Below are 15264 nucleotides of genomic sequence, written 5' to 3' on the forward strand. Positions count from 1 at the left end.
TTGTACTTGTGATGATGTACCTTCCTAATTTTCACCATGATCTTTGCCAACGCCAAAGTACGAAGACAACGTTTTGCATTTTGTTGGCCTCTCATGGCCTTCCCCACATTCAGGATTCCTACCCTTCTTCTTATTTGACATCTCCAACGAAATAAAGGTTACAAAAAATATCAAGTTGTTGAAGAAGTAATAATAGTAAATAGACTAGACTATATGATTCATTGGCCCTACGACCTACAATCTAGATGTCTGAGGTCTCCCAGGTGACCATTGGCACTGACGAGTCCCCACTGAATAAGAATGAACTCAACAATCCAAATAGATAGAGATGAATTCAGAATAATATTATAACACTTCAACAATATGATCACTCACCTAATAGGTCACTAGCAGTCGCCAATGCAGTCAGTAGCAATGGTTGTTCCTGGTCTGAAACTTCATTATTGATCCGAATTGAGAGCTCAGAATCGACCAAATTGTGTAGAGATAGATTTGATCTTTGAATGTATTTATACCAATCCTTATTTGGCGAATTTGGCGGGAATTTTATATGGTATACAAATATTTGGGGAATTTCGCTTAACTATAACACGTCTTATGTAATTTCCAAGGTGATTATGGGCCAACCAACTAATTGGCAAGTATAATAGTTGGCAAAAATTGGGGTGAATGGAGATACACGTCCGCAAAATGCCAGGTGAATTGGTTCCTCTTAGAAAATAAATCTTTATATGGCTATTGGCGAATTATGGCCGTCTATTAAGGCAACCTTAGAGAGTGTAGGCGAAAAAATTGAATTTACCGTGTGGAAAACATGGATTCTATTGACAAAATCTTCACATAGGTACAATTAATTACATAAAACAATGGGCGATTGGGTCATGCATTTGATGAATTTTTATAAATTCCTGCGACATGGCCACCCCCAGTCGGTACAATATATTTGTCATTTTCTAGGTTGCTGATGTGAAATATTCGCCATTGGCGAATATTCGCCACTAAAGTAAACTCTGTCAATGACTAAGGTCAACACCAAGAGTTCATGACAAGAAGGTATCCTAACCTCCACTAACAAACTTGAACTAACTTAAGCAAGTACCTAGGACACAACTCCTCAACACTAGGCTCAATCAACAAAACAAGACATGACCACACTTGCAGGTTTTGGAGACTTAGATGGCAATCTTGATTGATCAATTGCTTACCTCCCATTCCCGATAATACTTTCCCTCCCTTCTCGAAGGATGATGAATTCCTTGCATCCACTTGGTCAAAACAATGTAGTTAGTCTTAAATATCATCATTAGCTCTAACATGTATTAACATGATTAAATAGCTCATTTAAACTTAATGTATTTTCAAACAAAATCATTCAGATATGTATTATGAACCACTGCTCAATGCTATAAAACAACATCATATATCAGTGCATTAAAACGTAACAAAATATCAAGGAACAAAAGGGATGTAACAATATGTATTTCTCTTTATCAAATTCTATAAATTCTAGCAAAGGATTCACCATATTTGATCCTAATGGAGAACTCCTCTTTAGAGTGGACACATACACCCTTGCTTCTAACACCCTATTCTCGTGGACACTAGCGCAAATCACTTCTCACATTGTGCCACGAGATAAACACATTATATCTACATTTTATTTTATATATTTCTATTGTATAATTGATTGAAAGGTTGTGTATCTTCCTTTACAACTCCTTAGTCTACACCAAAGATAGAAAAAATATATTGAAGATAAGTTTTGGATGGTCAAAAACTTCTTTTCACTATGATGAAGTCTTTGATTTTACCAACAAAATAGTGCATCCAAGTTATTCTTTCCTTTCATTCTCTGTCATCTTTGCAAGAATGACTTTTTTCAATCTTCTAGTGAATGTGTTCTCTATGGGTGAGACACAAGTGGGGTAGTATGGGGACAATGCTCAAGAAGGATGTTTTTAATCTATGCATCGAGCTTGGCTTCAATTAAACTTTTAAGCTAGATTTGATTATTGTGCTTAAACATATCTCCATGATGGATATTGACCTTCCTTATGTATAAGGATCACACAAAAAACAAACCAATCACATGCCCTCTTATATGGAAATAACTATCCAACCCCTAAGATGCACTCACCCATAAGTTATCCTCATACACCATTATTTATGCATTGGTACAACCTAGAGTAAATAATCATTTCCCTCTTGTACTACCCAATAAGAAAAAAACACTTCTTTAAATTTTCTATATTCATAATCAGCACCTATAAATAATGCAATCTATATTTAATAAATTAAATACATTTATATATCATTTTCCATATATTCCTAACTTTGACCATAGAAAAAATATCTTCAAATGATCACATGTCCATTGAATTATAATTAGCATATGTGAAAGGAGTTTGTTTTGAATATAGTACGTAACAGTAGCGCGGGGCAGTGTTTCCTAATCACATGCATTTAACATCTGCTTAACCGCGGTCAGATCGGAATTCATCCAACGGCAGCGGCAGCGGCAGTGGCAGCTTTTTCTGTTGCTTTCCACTCAATCTCAAGTTAAGTATCAGATATGCCAGCCCACCGCCCACGTTCGTTTTTATTTTCATCTAAATACAGAGTGATGAGGCCCACGTAGATTGCAACTTGTATTTAAACAAGGAAACCTTGCTGTTCATCTGCCAGGGTAATCTTAACTTGCCCTAGGTGTAGGTAGTCCGTTTTACGGAGCTTCTAAATCAGGAAGGAGGGAGGAAATTGCCCTAGCCGCCGCAGTTGAAGCCGACTCTGAATCTTGCTTGAAGTCTACAAGAGCCATCTTTTTAAGAAGAGCCATTTCTTTTGTGTGTAGGTGACTGGGATTCTGTGTTTGGGAGGATCGAATCGTTGCTTTGAATGGTGGGCAGTACATTGATGCAGCTTCATCGATCGGTGGTGAACAAGGGATCGAGTCCTGAAGGCCGTTCCCAGCCTCTCATCACAATCTATTCACGCATGCACCCTATACCAACACAAATCTTGCCATTCTTGGCCTGCCGCGCCAGTGCTTGTGCAACTTTCAAATTCGGGGTTTGCAAAGAAGGTTGGTACTATCGCTGCATTGGAGTTGATCCTTAGACATTTGCTCTGTTCTGTTTGCTCTGCTTTGCCTTTTAGCATTTATAGTGTTCCCATGAGAGCGTCTTGGTTCTGAGGAGGCAGAGCCATCGGCAGGGGCGGCATCATCATCATCATCATAACTATTTAGTGAGATTTTCTGACCTGAAAATGGCAAAGTGGGAGATGTCAAAGGTGAGCTCTTTCGTCTCTGCTCCGAGTATGACAAACCCTAACCCTAAGCAATCCAGCCCTACAAAGAGGGATGCGAAGAGTAAAACGGGAAATCCTAAAAGGTTTTCCGAGTTGAAATCTTTTCCGAGCGTTGCACCTGGAGCCCCATCTGCAGGCAGTGCTGCTCGTCAATTCCCCAAGTCGCCGCTGGCTTCCATGCTTAAGAAGAATCAGGTTTGTATTTATTTTTTTGAAAAGATCTTTGTCAGGTTAGCTTCAAAGAAATTAGTTATATTGCGATTGTGACTGCAGGGAAAGGGAAATGAGGCTAACCGTCTGCTGGTGACCATTAATGTATTGGGCAGTGCTGGCCCCTTGAGGTTTTTGGCGAGTTCTGATGATCCAGTGCAGAAATTAATAGAAACTGCCCTTAAATCTTATGCTCGAGAAGGCCGTTTGCCCGTTTTTGGACATAACGCCAAGCAGTTCGAACTACATTGTGCTAATAGCGGCTATGGTCAAGGTATTGTATTCTTTCTTGAATCTTTCTGTTTTGTACACTAAACAAGTCTGAATCATAAACAAGAATGCTTTCTTTGATTGCATTTACGTATAAATTGTTGCATGGTTACAAGAAAGTTCGAGTAACAGAGGATTTTGCCTTGAATTGAAATGAAGAATCATAATTCTGATTCAATATAAAAAAAAAGAATCATAATTCGGGGCCATTAACAAATAAAATGGTAAATTGTTTGCATGGTTTAGAGAATGTAATGCTAGTCTTTATTTTTACTTGAATTAAATGCCCTAATTTCTTGTAACTGTAGCTGTGAAGAACATAAAGGTACACCAGGAATAACAAAAATACAGATATAAACAATGTTGCATTTAGATAGAGCTTCGAACAACACAAATGTATAGCGGAAAGAATTAAGTTACTCTCGAACTTACCCTGAGCAATAGAGGATAGAGGATAGAACAGAGCAGACAAAAGATCAGTAGCCTATACAGAGACAATTAAGACTGAACCAATATTAACTGATAGAAACTGTTTTGGGTCTAGTGAAGAAATCATCTCTTCAGATGTACTGGATATAGGTCCTCAAATTAACAAAACACTAGGTAAAGAAGTTTCCAATGTCCATTCCTTAATGAAGCCTAGGTATTCCACACAAATTTATCAACCTTTAGAAAATTTTGAAAGTATGATATTAAAATTATGCATATCTTGGACATATAGTCATTATACTATAATGTAAATGAAAGGAAAACTTAGAAAACATGTTAAAAAACCTGTTCTTATTCATGTATAATAATTTCTCCAGTATGACTAATAAAATACTTCTTCAATATTTCTAGACACATATTTATTTATAATAGCTTTTGCAAGTTAAAATAGACAAAGTAGTCAGTAGGAAATATAGTTGACCTTCATGCGTTATTCAGATGCTTTTCAGATGCTTTTAGATGGGAGGGGCGATGGGGGCAAATAAAGGTCTCTTTGTCAAGTTATATAATAAAGCACGAGAGCACTATAAATTAATAGACAAAGTAGTCAGTAGGAAATATAATTGACCTTCATGCGTTATTCAGATGGGAGGGGCGATGGGGACACATAATGTCATGTCCCCCATCCTTAATCCAATAATCAGATTAACAATTGTATGTAGTACTAATATTTAACTGTATATTTATAACAAACGTAACATAAAGGCATCGTGGAAAATCGTCTTATTCCACAAGACTTCACAATCTTCTTATCGAGCCTACAAGTGAAACATAGAGACTAAGATGAAGTGGTGAAGACAAGGAATTGATATCCACCCATTCCCATGAGCAAGGAATGAAAACTGGAGAACATACTGAATCAGTGACCATAATACTGATGTCACACAAGTACTCATGAAGGTCTCGTAGGCAAAACCTTATTGGCATAACAAGGAATACTTATCATACCTGAAGGTAATTCCTATTGGCTACATCCTATTGATTAAGCCATTAGCAAACACATAGTTAGTGGCAGACATGTCAGATCTGTCTGCCTTTGCAACCATTAATTATTAATACATGCGTTAAAAGAGAGCAGCGGTCTTATTACATGGCAGCAATCTAGATAGTATTAATAATGAAGACCAATTGCTACGATGGTTATATTTAACAAAGACAATTATATGAAGGGGCGGCGATTGTTATACTAATCACAAATTAGCAACGGTTACGAAAAGGTATCCCTATGGCAGCGATTCACAAATAAAATTGTATTTATAAGAGACGTCACCTTTTAGGGGGTTGTGTGGTTAGAAGAGAGAACTTTTCTATCAATCTGAAGACTATAAAATAGGTTAGGATGGGAAAAAGTAAAGGCATCGATCAAGGAGAAGACAGCAGTTTGGTAATGATATCAACTGCAGTATAGATCGATCATAATAAGAACAGCTGAACTGATTTACTGGCAGTCCTTAGTTTATATCAACATTATTGGTAGCAGCAGATTGATATGCTGTATCCCACACCTGGAATCAATGTTTATTTATGATATTGCACAATGAATACTGTTAAGAGTAATAGACCAATACATGGCATGCACTAATAAGCTATTCCAATTATTCCTACAGATGTATATCTGTATATATAGACTGAGATAATATCAATAAGATTTATAATAATATCCGAAATATAAGTGAAAGAATATATATATATATATATATATATATATATATATAAAAAAAATGTCTCTATCAGAAAAAATAACAATATTAGATTGTTAATCAAAAAGAACTCTTAAGATAATAAACATTAAGAAGAATATGTAAATACAATTTCATTCTTGCTGCTATCATCAGTATTTAAGAAGATGGGGATGGGATGTACTAAAGAGGGGCAGTCTAAATCCATGCAATAGGTTAAGTCCCAAGATAGAGTGGGGATGAGCGATCCATAAGCCTTGATGGTATGGACCCAAGATAGGTAAGGGCTTGGATCTGTAAACTTTGAGGGAACCTATTGTATTTGGTCTCTAAGCACTTTGGTAACATACATAGACCCTTCTCCCTTAAAACTGAAGTAGTAGTAGGGTCTGATATCTATACTAAGAACAAGGAATGATGAAATTAATCATCTAATGAGGAAAATAAATAACCACTTGTTAATTAGGGGACATACACATAAAGGTCTCTTTGTCAAGTTATATAATAGAGCACTATAATTCAATAGACAAAGTAGGCAGTAGGAAATATAGTTGACCTTCACGGGTTATTCAGATGCTTTTAGATGGGAGGGGTGATGGGGGCACATAAAGGTCTCTTTGTCAAGTTATATAATAGAGCACTATAAATTAATAGACAAAGTAGTCAGTAGGAAATAAATATAGTTGACCTTAATGCGTTATTCAGATGCTTTTAGCTGGGAGGGGCAATGGGGCACATAAAGGTCTTTTTGTCAAGTTATATAATAGAGCACTATAAATTAATAGACAAAGTAGTCAGTAGGAAATATAATTGACCTTCATGCGTTATTCAGATGCTTTTAGATGGGAGGGGCGATGGGGCACATAAAGGTCTCTTTGTCAAGTTATATAATAGAACATTATAAATTAATAGACAAAGTAGTCAGTAGGAAATATAGTTGACCTTCATGCGTTATTCAGATGCTTTTAGATGGAAGGGATGATGGGGGCACATAAAGGTCTCTTTGTCAAGTTATATAATAGAGCACTATAAATTATTTCAGGGCTTCATTAAAAAATAGTCTAGAAATGCAAGTTCATGCTAAACTAAATTTAATGTTGAAATTTCTGACTGTTATTGGCAGCTTTGGAACCATCCCAAATAACTGGAGCTTTGGGAACAAGGAACTTTCTGCTATGCAAGAAAAATGATTCTAAACTTGAGCAAGAAGAGGAGAAAGTTACCAGCGCATCTCATCATCATCAAAAGACCAACTTGTGGAAGAATTGGTTGAGCACCATGAGCTCGGGCTTTGGAATTTCTTCTCATTGATCTGCCATATTTGATTGGCTGTCTTAAGCTATTTGTAGATATGGTTGCTATCATTCTACTATTAGACTGCCCTTCTAACATTGAGATCTTGTGGGCTTATGATACATTTCTGGTTGTTAAATATGTTGATGCTAAGATTTTGTGGGCTTACGAGCCAATTTGGTTGTCAAATATGTCGATTCTTATATTATGTTGACCATTTCTTGCATATAGTCATTACATTGTGTTTGCTGTTAAATCTTTGGCAGCATCTCTGTTTGTTGTTATTGCAAAATGCATTGTTGAGGTAACGTACTGTACCCCAACGCTTGTATGCCACATGAAAAATAATCTCGACTCTCCAAAATGTAACTTCGTGTAGCATTTTATATCACAAGAAGTATGTGTTTTGATTTGAAAATATTTATAGGTACTGATACTTGGATAAGGGTAAATAACCTATCCTGAATCTGGTATGTCACTTGAAAAATAATCTCGACGCTCTCAACTGTAATTTCATTTAGCATTTTTATATCACAAGAGTATGTGAGTTGATTCGAAAATATTTATAGGTACCGATACATGACTCTAATCCAACACTGAGACACAAACTCGTCTAATCCTTTAAAACCTGAATAATTTAAGTTATAATATAATTTGGAAGTTTAGAGATCAATTTAAGTTTTAATATAATATGGTACAAAATTTTTAGTTTTGTGTTTTTTGAAATAAATGTTTTTTGTTTGGAGTTATGCATGTTGAGGTGATAAGTGGAGGACCTCATCCTCAACATCAGTGACAAAAGGCAGCAGCTACCCAGACAGCAGAACGCCCCTATCATCCCTATCCCTACCCACTAAGTCTGACCCAACACGGATCCAATGTTTTTAAGTGGAGGACCTCATCCTCAACATTAGTGACAAAAGGCAGCGGCTACCCAGACAGCAGAACACCCCTATCACATCCCTATCCCTACTAACTAAGTCTGACCCAACACGGATCCAATGTTTTTTGGAGCCAGTGCATAGTGGCCCCTGTTGCACTTTGCCATTACCATTGTATATTATAATATAAATAAAATATAATATACATTATATTATAATATTATAATATAATTGTATATTATATTATAATATATATATGCATTTTTTATATTATATTTTTTTAATATATCTTATTTACACACATAATTTAAGTTGGGTCGGATCCAATGTTTTTTTGGAGCCAGTGCATAGTGGCCCCTGTTGCACTTTGCCATTACCATTGTATATTATAATATAAATAAAATATAATATAGATTTATATTATAATATTATAATATAATTGTATATTATAATATAATATATATATGCATTTTTTATATTATATTTTTTTAATATATCTTATTTACACACATAATTTAAGTTAATATAAAATCAAATATGATTCAAATAAAAATTTAAAAATTTATATTGTTTTTGATATAAATGGAGTATATTGTGTTTTCATTTGAATGGTATTTGATCTATGCTTTTTTATTAGAATTAAAAAATCACATGTAATTTTTGTTTTTAATAAGATTTAAATTTGTTGTTTTAAATATAATATTATTTATTTTCATAGTAAATATCATTATCTTAGAAAATATTAATATTATCTTAAAAATTGTTTACATGTTTGAAAAATATGATTTTGTTTAAATATTTTTTATTGTTTTAAATTTGCATTATATTTAATATTTAGTCTTTTGTACAAATTACAAGTTATTTTTCCTTTTTAATTTTTAATTTTTTCTTATAATATAGATATCTTAAATATTTTATTTAAATGGATAAATATTAATTGTATAATTAGTAGTTTTATCTTAGTATGTGATAGATATGTAATAGTTGAATGTATTTTGTAAGTACTTATATTTTAAAAAATCTAAGTAAGATACGTTGTTGAATGTAATAAGAACATAGATGAACACAATCAATATATCAATGGTTGTACATTTTGATAATTATAAATATATATATATATTTTGTTTTAAAGCAATTATGAATTTAAAAATTTGAAGCATGCATAGATAAAGTATAAGGTGTTATGGAGAAAAATAATTAGGGAAACTAGAAGATATTGGAACAAAATTTCAATTGTTTTTTATAATAATAAGCATGAAACAGTAGCAACACAAAGATATATTACATCAATTGTCTTCTAAAAATGCCACAAATGTCAATCTTATTCTTTATGTTGGTCCTATATCAATTGTAGCTTTTGATATAGTGAACTTTTGAGATTCATATATAATTAATGTCCATGCCAATCTCAATGGTAACTGAAATGTCTTGCCCTTTTGTGCTGGTGTTAATGGAAATTATATTTGGATGATGATCTTCAAATGGTATTGCTATATAATTGTCAAAGTCAACCATGACATATGATGGTGGTGAAGTCAACATCACTCTTAAATTCTTGTTGATCAATATCTCTAGATCAAGTTCATCATTTGAAAAATGTTTTGCTTGATGTATAGTTATTACTTTGTTGCAAGGCTATTTGGAACAGGATGTTTTAATGTATATATCATTTTTTTGTTATGATTAAGAGCATTTTTATTTGTGGAGAACAAATGGACATTATTGTTAAACTCAACATTACTTGTAGCATCTATGTTAATAGAGGTTCTTGTTGTAGACGTATAAATCTAACCACTTTCCTAAATGAATATTTAATATTTATTTTAACCCCAATCTCCCCCCCCCCGTGTGTGAAATGTGGAATAAGTATCTGCAAGTTGTAAGACACAACACTTCAATTAAGTCATTGCATGCATGGTTAGACATATATAATCATGAATATGAAAACTATAACAAATCGACCTATTGCAAACTAAAATATGCTAGTATAGACTTGCTCTTAGATTTACACTACACCAAGACGAAGGATTTAATCTGTATGAGCACAAGAATATGCTAATTGGATGCAAGATTAAGCTAGATGAATGGATAATAAGCTATATGAATTCAAGCAATAATGATTAAACTAAAAAGCTAAACTAAGATGCAATAATCTCAAAGCACAATATCTTCAATGACTCTGAGCAAAAACTGCATAATAATAATAAATCTCCAAGGTGTTTTGAATGAGAGATGAAAACTGAATTTATAGAGATTCAAAAGAGAGACCAACGGTCAAGATCGATTAGCAATGAGTGGTTGAGATTATTCAAGAAAAAACACATTTCAGGATAATTGAAATAATTGAGAGATCAGATTCAGTTAATCTTGAGATAGATTCCAATTATAGTTTGATTGAATGCATTCAGATTATAAGTCTGATTTTGCATTGGAGATTAAATTTAGTTGATTCCATGCACTTTTCTTTAATTTGCTCAAGACTTGGAATGATTTAATTAATTAAATAAATATTTAATTAATATTGAGTGATTTATTTGTCATCTATCATTAATGATTAAAGAATTAATTAATTAGGTGCTCAAGGTTGATTTAATTGCCTTTGGTTAGGACCTTGGTGATGTCGAGATTAGGGGCCCATGGTTTAGATGACCATTTTTAGGGTATTACATTTGCCCCTCTTTGAATTAATGTGCGAGCAATGCATTGGTTCAAAGAATAGTTGATGTCAAATAGATATCAGTTCTGAACTTGATAGATCACAAACCGATGAAGAGCGAGATGTTCAACTTGTTTGTAGCAATGAAATTGAATAGAGTTGATTAAAGCGATACTAATCCTGAAGTTGATTGAACTAGGACCAACAAAGAGAGAGATACCGTTCTTGAACTTGATTGATCAAGAAACAGGCATCGATCTAGAACTTGATCGAACTAGATCGAGCGAGAGACGCAACCGATTATGAACTTGATTGAACAAGAATCGACTGCAAAGCGATAAAACCGATTTCGAACTTGATTGAACAAGAACCGATTAGCAAGAGAAAATGTCCAGCTTGATTTGATGTGATGAAACTGAACATCGATTTGAAGATTGATTCAGATAAGGACAAAGATTGATATGCCCCTAGAGATTGTTTTATTTGACATCGAAGAATCTCAACTTGATATGACATGATTTAGCTAAGATGCCCCTAGTAACAAGGTTTAATTGATTCTCTTTGTTTGAAAAGAATTTTGCTTGACTTTAGATGAAGATTTGAAAATTTTTCTCGACATTTGATGATGATGATGATTGAAAAGATGTTGAGTATGCCCCCTTGGGAGCGAAATCAAAAGATAGCTAGGGTACAACGATTTTAGGCAATTTTGAGCGATGATAGAGCACGAAGATTGATTTTGAAGAATTAAAATTAGAGTTGATTTGAAAATTTAAATTGGGATTTAGAATTGAGTGCAAAATGATTCGAAAATTGACTTGAGGATGAAAGTGCTAAGTGGTCAACATCGTGAAATTTCGACTAGAGAATTGACGTCAGATTTCGATTTCGATCCGAAAATGGACTCAGGACAACCAATTTAGTTTAGGGTACAAGTTTTATGTCCATTAGAGCAAGTTGAAAATTAGGGTTTGAGCTATATAAGGGTTTCCATGTGTCATTTTCAATTCATTGTTACCTCTCAAAGTTTGAAATTTGAAAAATGTGAGATTTCGCCAAGATCTAGAGGCAATGGAAAGCACAAATAAGAGAGAACAAAATAGATGATAGTAATAAACTGTATTCTACAAGATGCAAAATATGATCAACTGGATCATTACAAGATGTTCAATGATTGCCCGTTCAAACAATGTAGATGAGCCTGCTTATGTAGGCAAGGCTATATGGATATGTGAGCACACAAACATGACATGTGGCTCAATAAAAAACAAGGGCAGGTAGGAGAAACAATATAATATTCCACATGAGGTGGAATGTAACAACAAGATAAGATCAACACCATAAAAGGTGGAAATTTTTCTACACACACTATCCCAATGTGGCACAAACACCCAAGTGTCTCATACCCAAACTACTATTAAATGCATGTACCTAAGTAAACTTAAGTAAAGTGTAATAATATCCATGATGAATAATTATTTACACCAACACCCCCCCTTAAGTGCAACTTAGGGGAATGCACTTAAGTCTACAATGCAACTAAATAATGCAAGATGGGTCCCGACTACGAGGCCATGTTAGGTACCCAAGTACAAATGCAGATGCAATCTCCCATAAACAGAGAAAGAGAGAAAAACCCAATGGGAAAAAACCCTCCCCTAAAAGAGAGATGATGAAAGCACACAATGCTCTTAATGTCGAATCTTCTGCAAAGATGATCCAATGACGATGACCAAAATACCTCCCCATAAGGAAGAAAGAGAGCCAATGCTGCACCAATAATGTCAGTGTGACAAAACTAGGTACCAAGTTGATGACGATGAATCACTCACTGCAACAAAAAGAAGATCAGGCATGAAGACAACCTACTTTGAGCATCATCTGGATACTCGTAAATGGCAGAAATACTAGTACAATCCAAGTCTCACGGGAGCCATGCACAAATGTGTACAATCTAAGTCTCAACTAGAGCCATGCACCAAGTCTCACAAGATATTCCTAATCTACGTTTACAAGAGGATTACATCAAATAGCCAACAATGACAAGATACAAAGAGGTGTGACACTTTATGATAGTGCAAGTACAACATTGCTCAAGCAAGAGCATACATCATGATAAAATATTCAAATGTGGAAACATGAAAATGATGCCACCAACAAAGAAGCCCTGTAGAATACTGCAGATGAAGATGCCTCTGAATGAAATTTCACCAAGAGATATATATGAACAACTGACCCCCCATAAAAAGATCATGTTGGCACTTGCAAATAATGGCAAAGTGGACTTCTGATTTTAACTTTACAACTTCTCAAAATGAGATATAAGAGACTTCAACAAATACTGCTAGTGACCTAAACCGAGATCCAAGCAAAATACAAGTACCAAATAGGCCAAAAAATAACCAAATACTGAAAGTACAATTTCTACTCACAATCACTGCAAACTAATGGCAGATTATGAAATTAGACAAAAAATTATGCACTCTAAAAAAAAATGGCACCTGAAAAAGAGTCCATATGAGCCCAAATGAAGCCTCCAAAGTTGTAAAAATCGGGATTTCATGATTTCTGAAAAACCTGTATCCGAAAAATGGAAAAATCTTGCACCATTGTACAGATCACAAAATTCTACCCCAAAACAAAAAGAATTGCTCGAAAAAAGGAGTTCGGATGAGTGAGATGTCACTATTTGAAAATTGTCTGCAAAATTATAATTTCTGGAAAATTTCTGTCGCAACTTCAAACTTCAAATGCCTCTAGATTTGGCCTCTGAAGTCCGATTTGGATGAAACAAAAGTCAAAACTGACTTTCTTGGACCTCCTCAATCCAATGGTGACCTTATATTTGACCCATCAAGCTTCAATAAAAACCGGCAATAGAAAGCTCCAAAATATCTAACCCCAAATAGCATCAAATTTCTCTCAATTAGCAAACCAATGACACTCTAATGGCTCTGATACCATGTGAGATTTTGCCAAGATCTAGAGGCAATGGAATGCACAAATAAGAAAGAACAAAATAGATGATAGTAATAAACTGTATTCTATCAAGATGCAAAATATGATCAACTGGATCATTACAAGATGTTCAATGATTGCTCGTTCAAACAATGCAAATGAGTCTGCTTATATAGGCAAGGCTATATGGATATGTGAGCACACAAACATGACATGTGGTTCAATAAGAAACAAGGGTAGGTAGGAAATAGGTGTGGGTAGGTAGGAGAAACAATATAATATTCCACATGAGGTGGAATGTAACAACAAGATAAGATCAACACCATAAAAGGTGGAAATTCTCCTACACACACTATCCCAATGTGGCACAAACACCCAAGTGTCTCATACCCAAACTACTATTAAATGCATGTACCTAAGTAAAATTAAGTAAAGTGTAATAATATCCTTGATGAATAATTATTTACACCAACAAAAAACCCTCATGCGAAGAAAAATGACCATTCCAATTCAGGAGCATCGATTCAAGCGCCAGAGACGTCATAATCGACCACGAAACTATGACCCAACAGTAAGTGATCAATCTTTAGCCTGTGCATTTCTTAATTTTTGAATTTTTATTGAAATTTTGCATTTTTAATTTATTTCAAAGTCGTTTTCATTGTTTTATCATGCAGTTCAACATGTTTTCTCATACTTGTATATGTCCCTTTAGTGTTTTATCGTATGGACAAATAGGGTTTGTCGTCTAGTGTTATCCCATGAATCGTACGATAGTGTTCTTGATAGTCCATTTTATCGTGCGAGAGGATATCATTTATCGTATGAGAATGTTTACTCGTGCAGGGTGTAATGTTTTCTCATACGAGTTTCTGCTTGTTTGTGGAAACTCGTATAAAAAACAAGCATTTTTTAGAATGTAAACAACAATTTTTGTTTTTGAATTTTGTATGTTTGGATTCATGAGCATGTTTAACATATTTTTAGCGGAAATTTGATCACGTGCTGACAATTTGTATGTTCGATTTTGCAGATTCGGTTGTCAGATATTCAGTTTCTGTGTACATTTCCGCCGATGATGAGGCTAGTTTGTGAGTTATCAGACGGAGAGAGAGGGCATATCGGTTTGTGTGGATTCAGATATCTTTTACAGATGTCTGACATCCGTGTGAATCACAGTATGTTGAGTGCTTTAGTCGAGCGTTTTCATTCGGAGCATAACACCTTTCATCTACCAGTTGGAGAGATGACTATCACGCCAGATGATATATACAGGATTTTGAGGATTTTGTTCGCTGGAGACAAGGTTGATTATGATTCTACACAACGACCAGGTGTTTTGGCATTGAGACGTATATTCCATGACGAGACTATTCTTGAATGCGCTATCATGTGGGATGATTCGATGAGAAGATATGGCACACAATACCCTCTGGCATGCGTTTTGGTAGGTATGATCGGTTGTTTTGTGATGCCAGATAGAGGACAATAGGGATTTTTATGTGGTTGGGCCAGAATG

General features: G+C 34.5%; 1 protein-coding gene across 1 annotated transcript; it reads left to right on the top strand.

The window, feature by feature from the left end:
- Positions 1–2526: 2526 nt before the first annotated feature.
- LOC131060623 (uncharacterized protein At4g22758) lies at positions 2527–7476 on the top strand. Its single transcript, XM_057993935.2, has 3 exons — positions 2527–3504; positions 3583–3793; positions 7081–7476. Exons 1-3 carry the CDS (start codon positions 3268–3270, stop codon positions 7266–7268), a joined length of 636 nt encoding a protein of 211 aa, XP_057849918.1. The 5' UTR covers positions 2527–3267; the 3' UTR covers positions 7269–7476.
- Positions 7477–15264: the final 7788 nt, after the last annotated feature.

Source organism: Cryptomeria japonica, chromosome 5 (assembly GCF_030272615.1).
Source record: "Cryptomeria japonica chromosome 5, Sugi_1.0, whole genome shotgun sequence".
In the NCBI taxonomy this organism is placed as follows: Eukaryota; Viridiplantae; Streptophyta; class Pinopsida; order Cupressales; family Cupressaceae; genus Cryptomeria; species Cryptomeria japonica.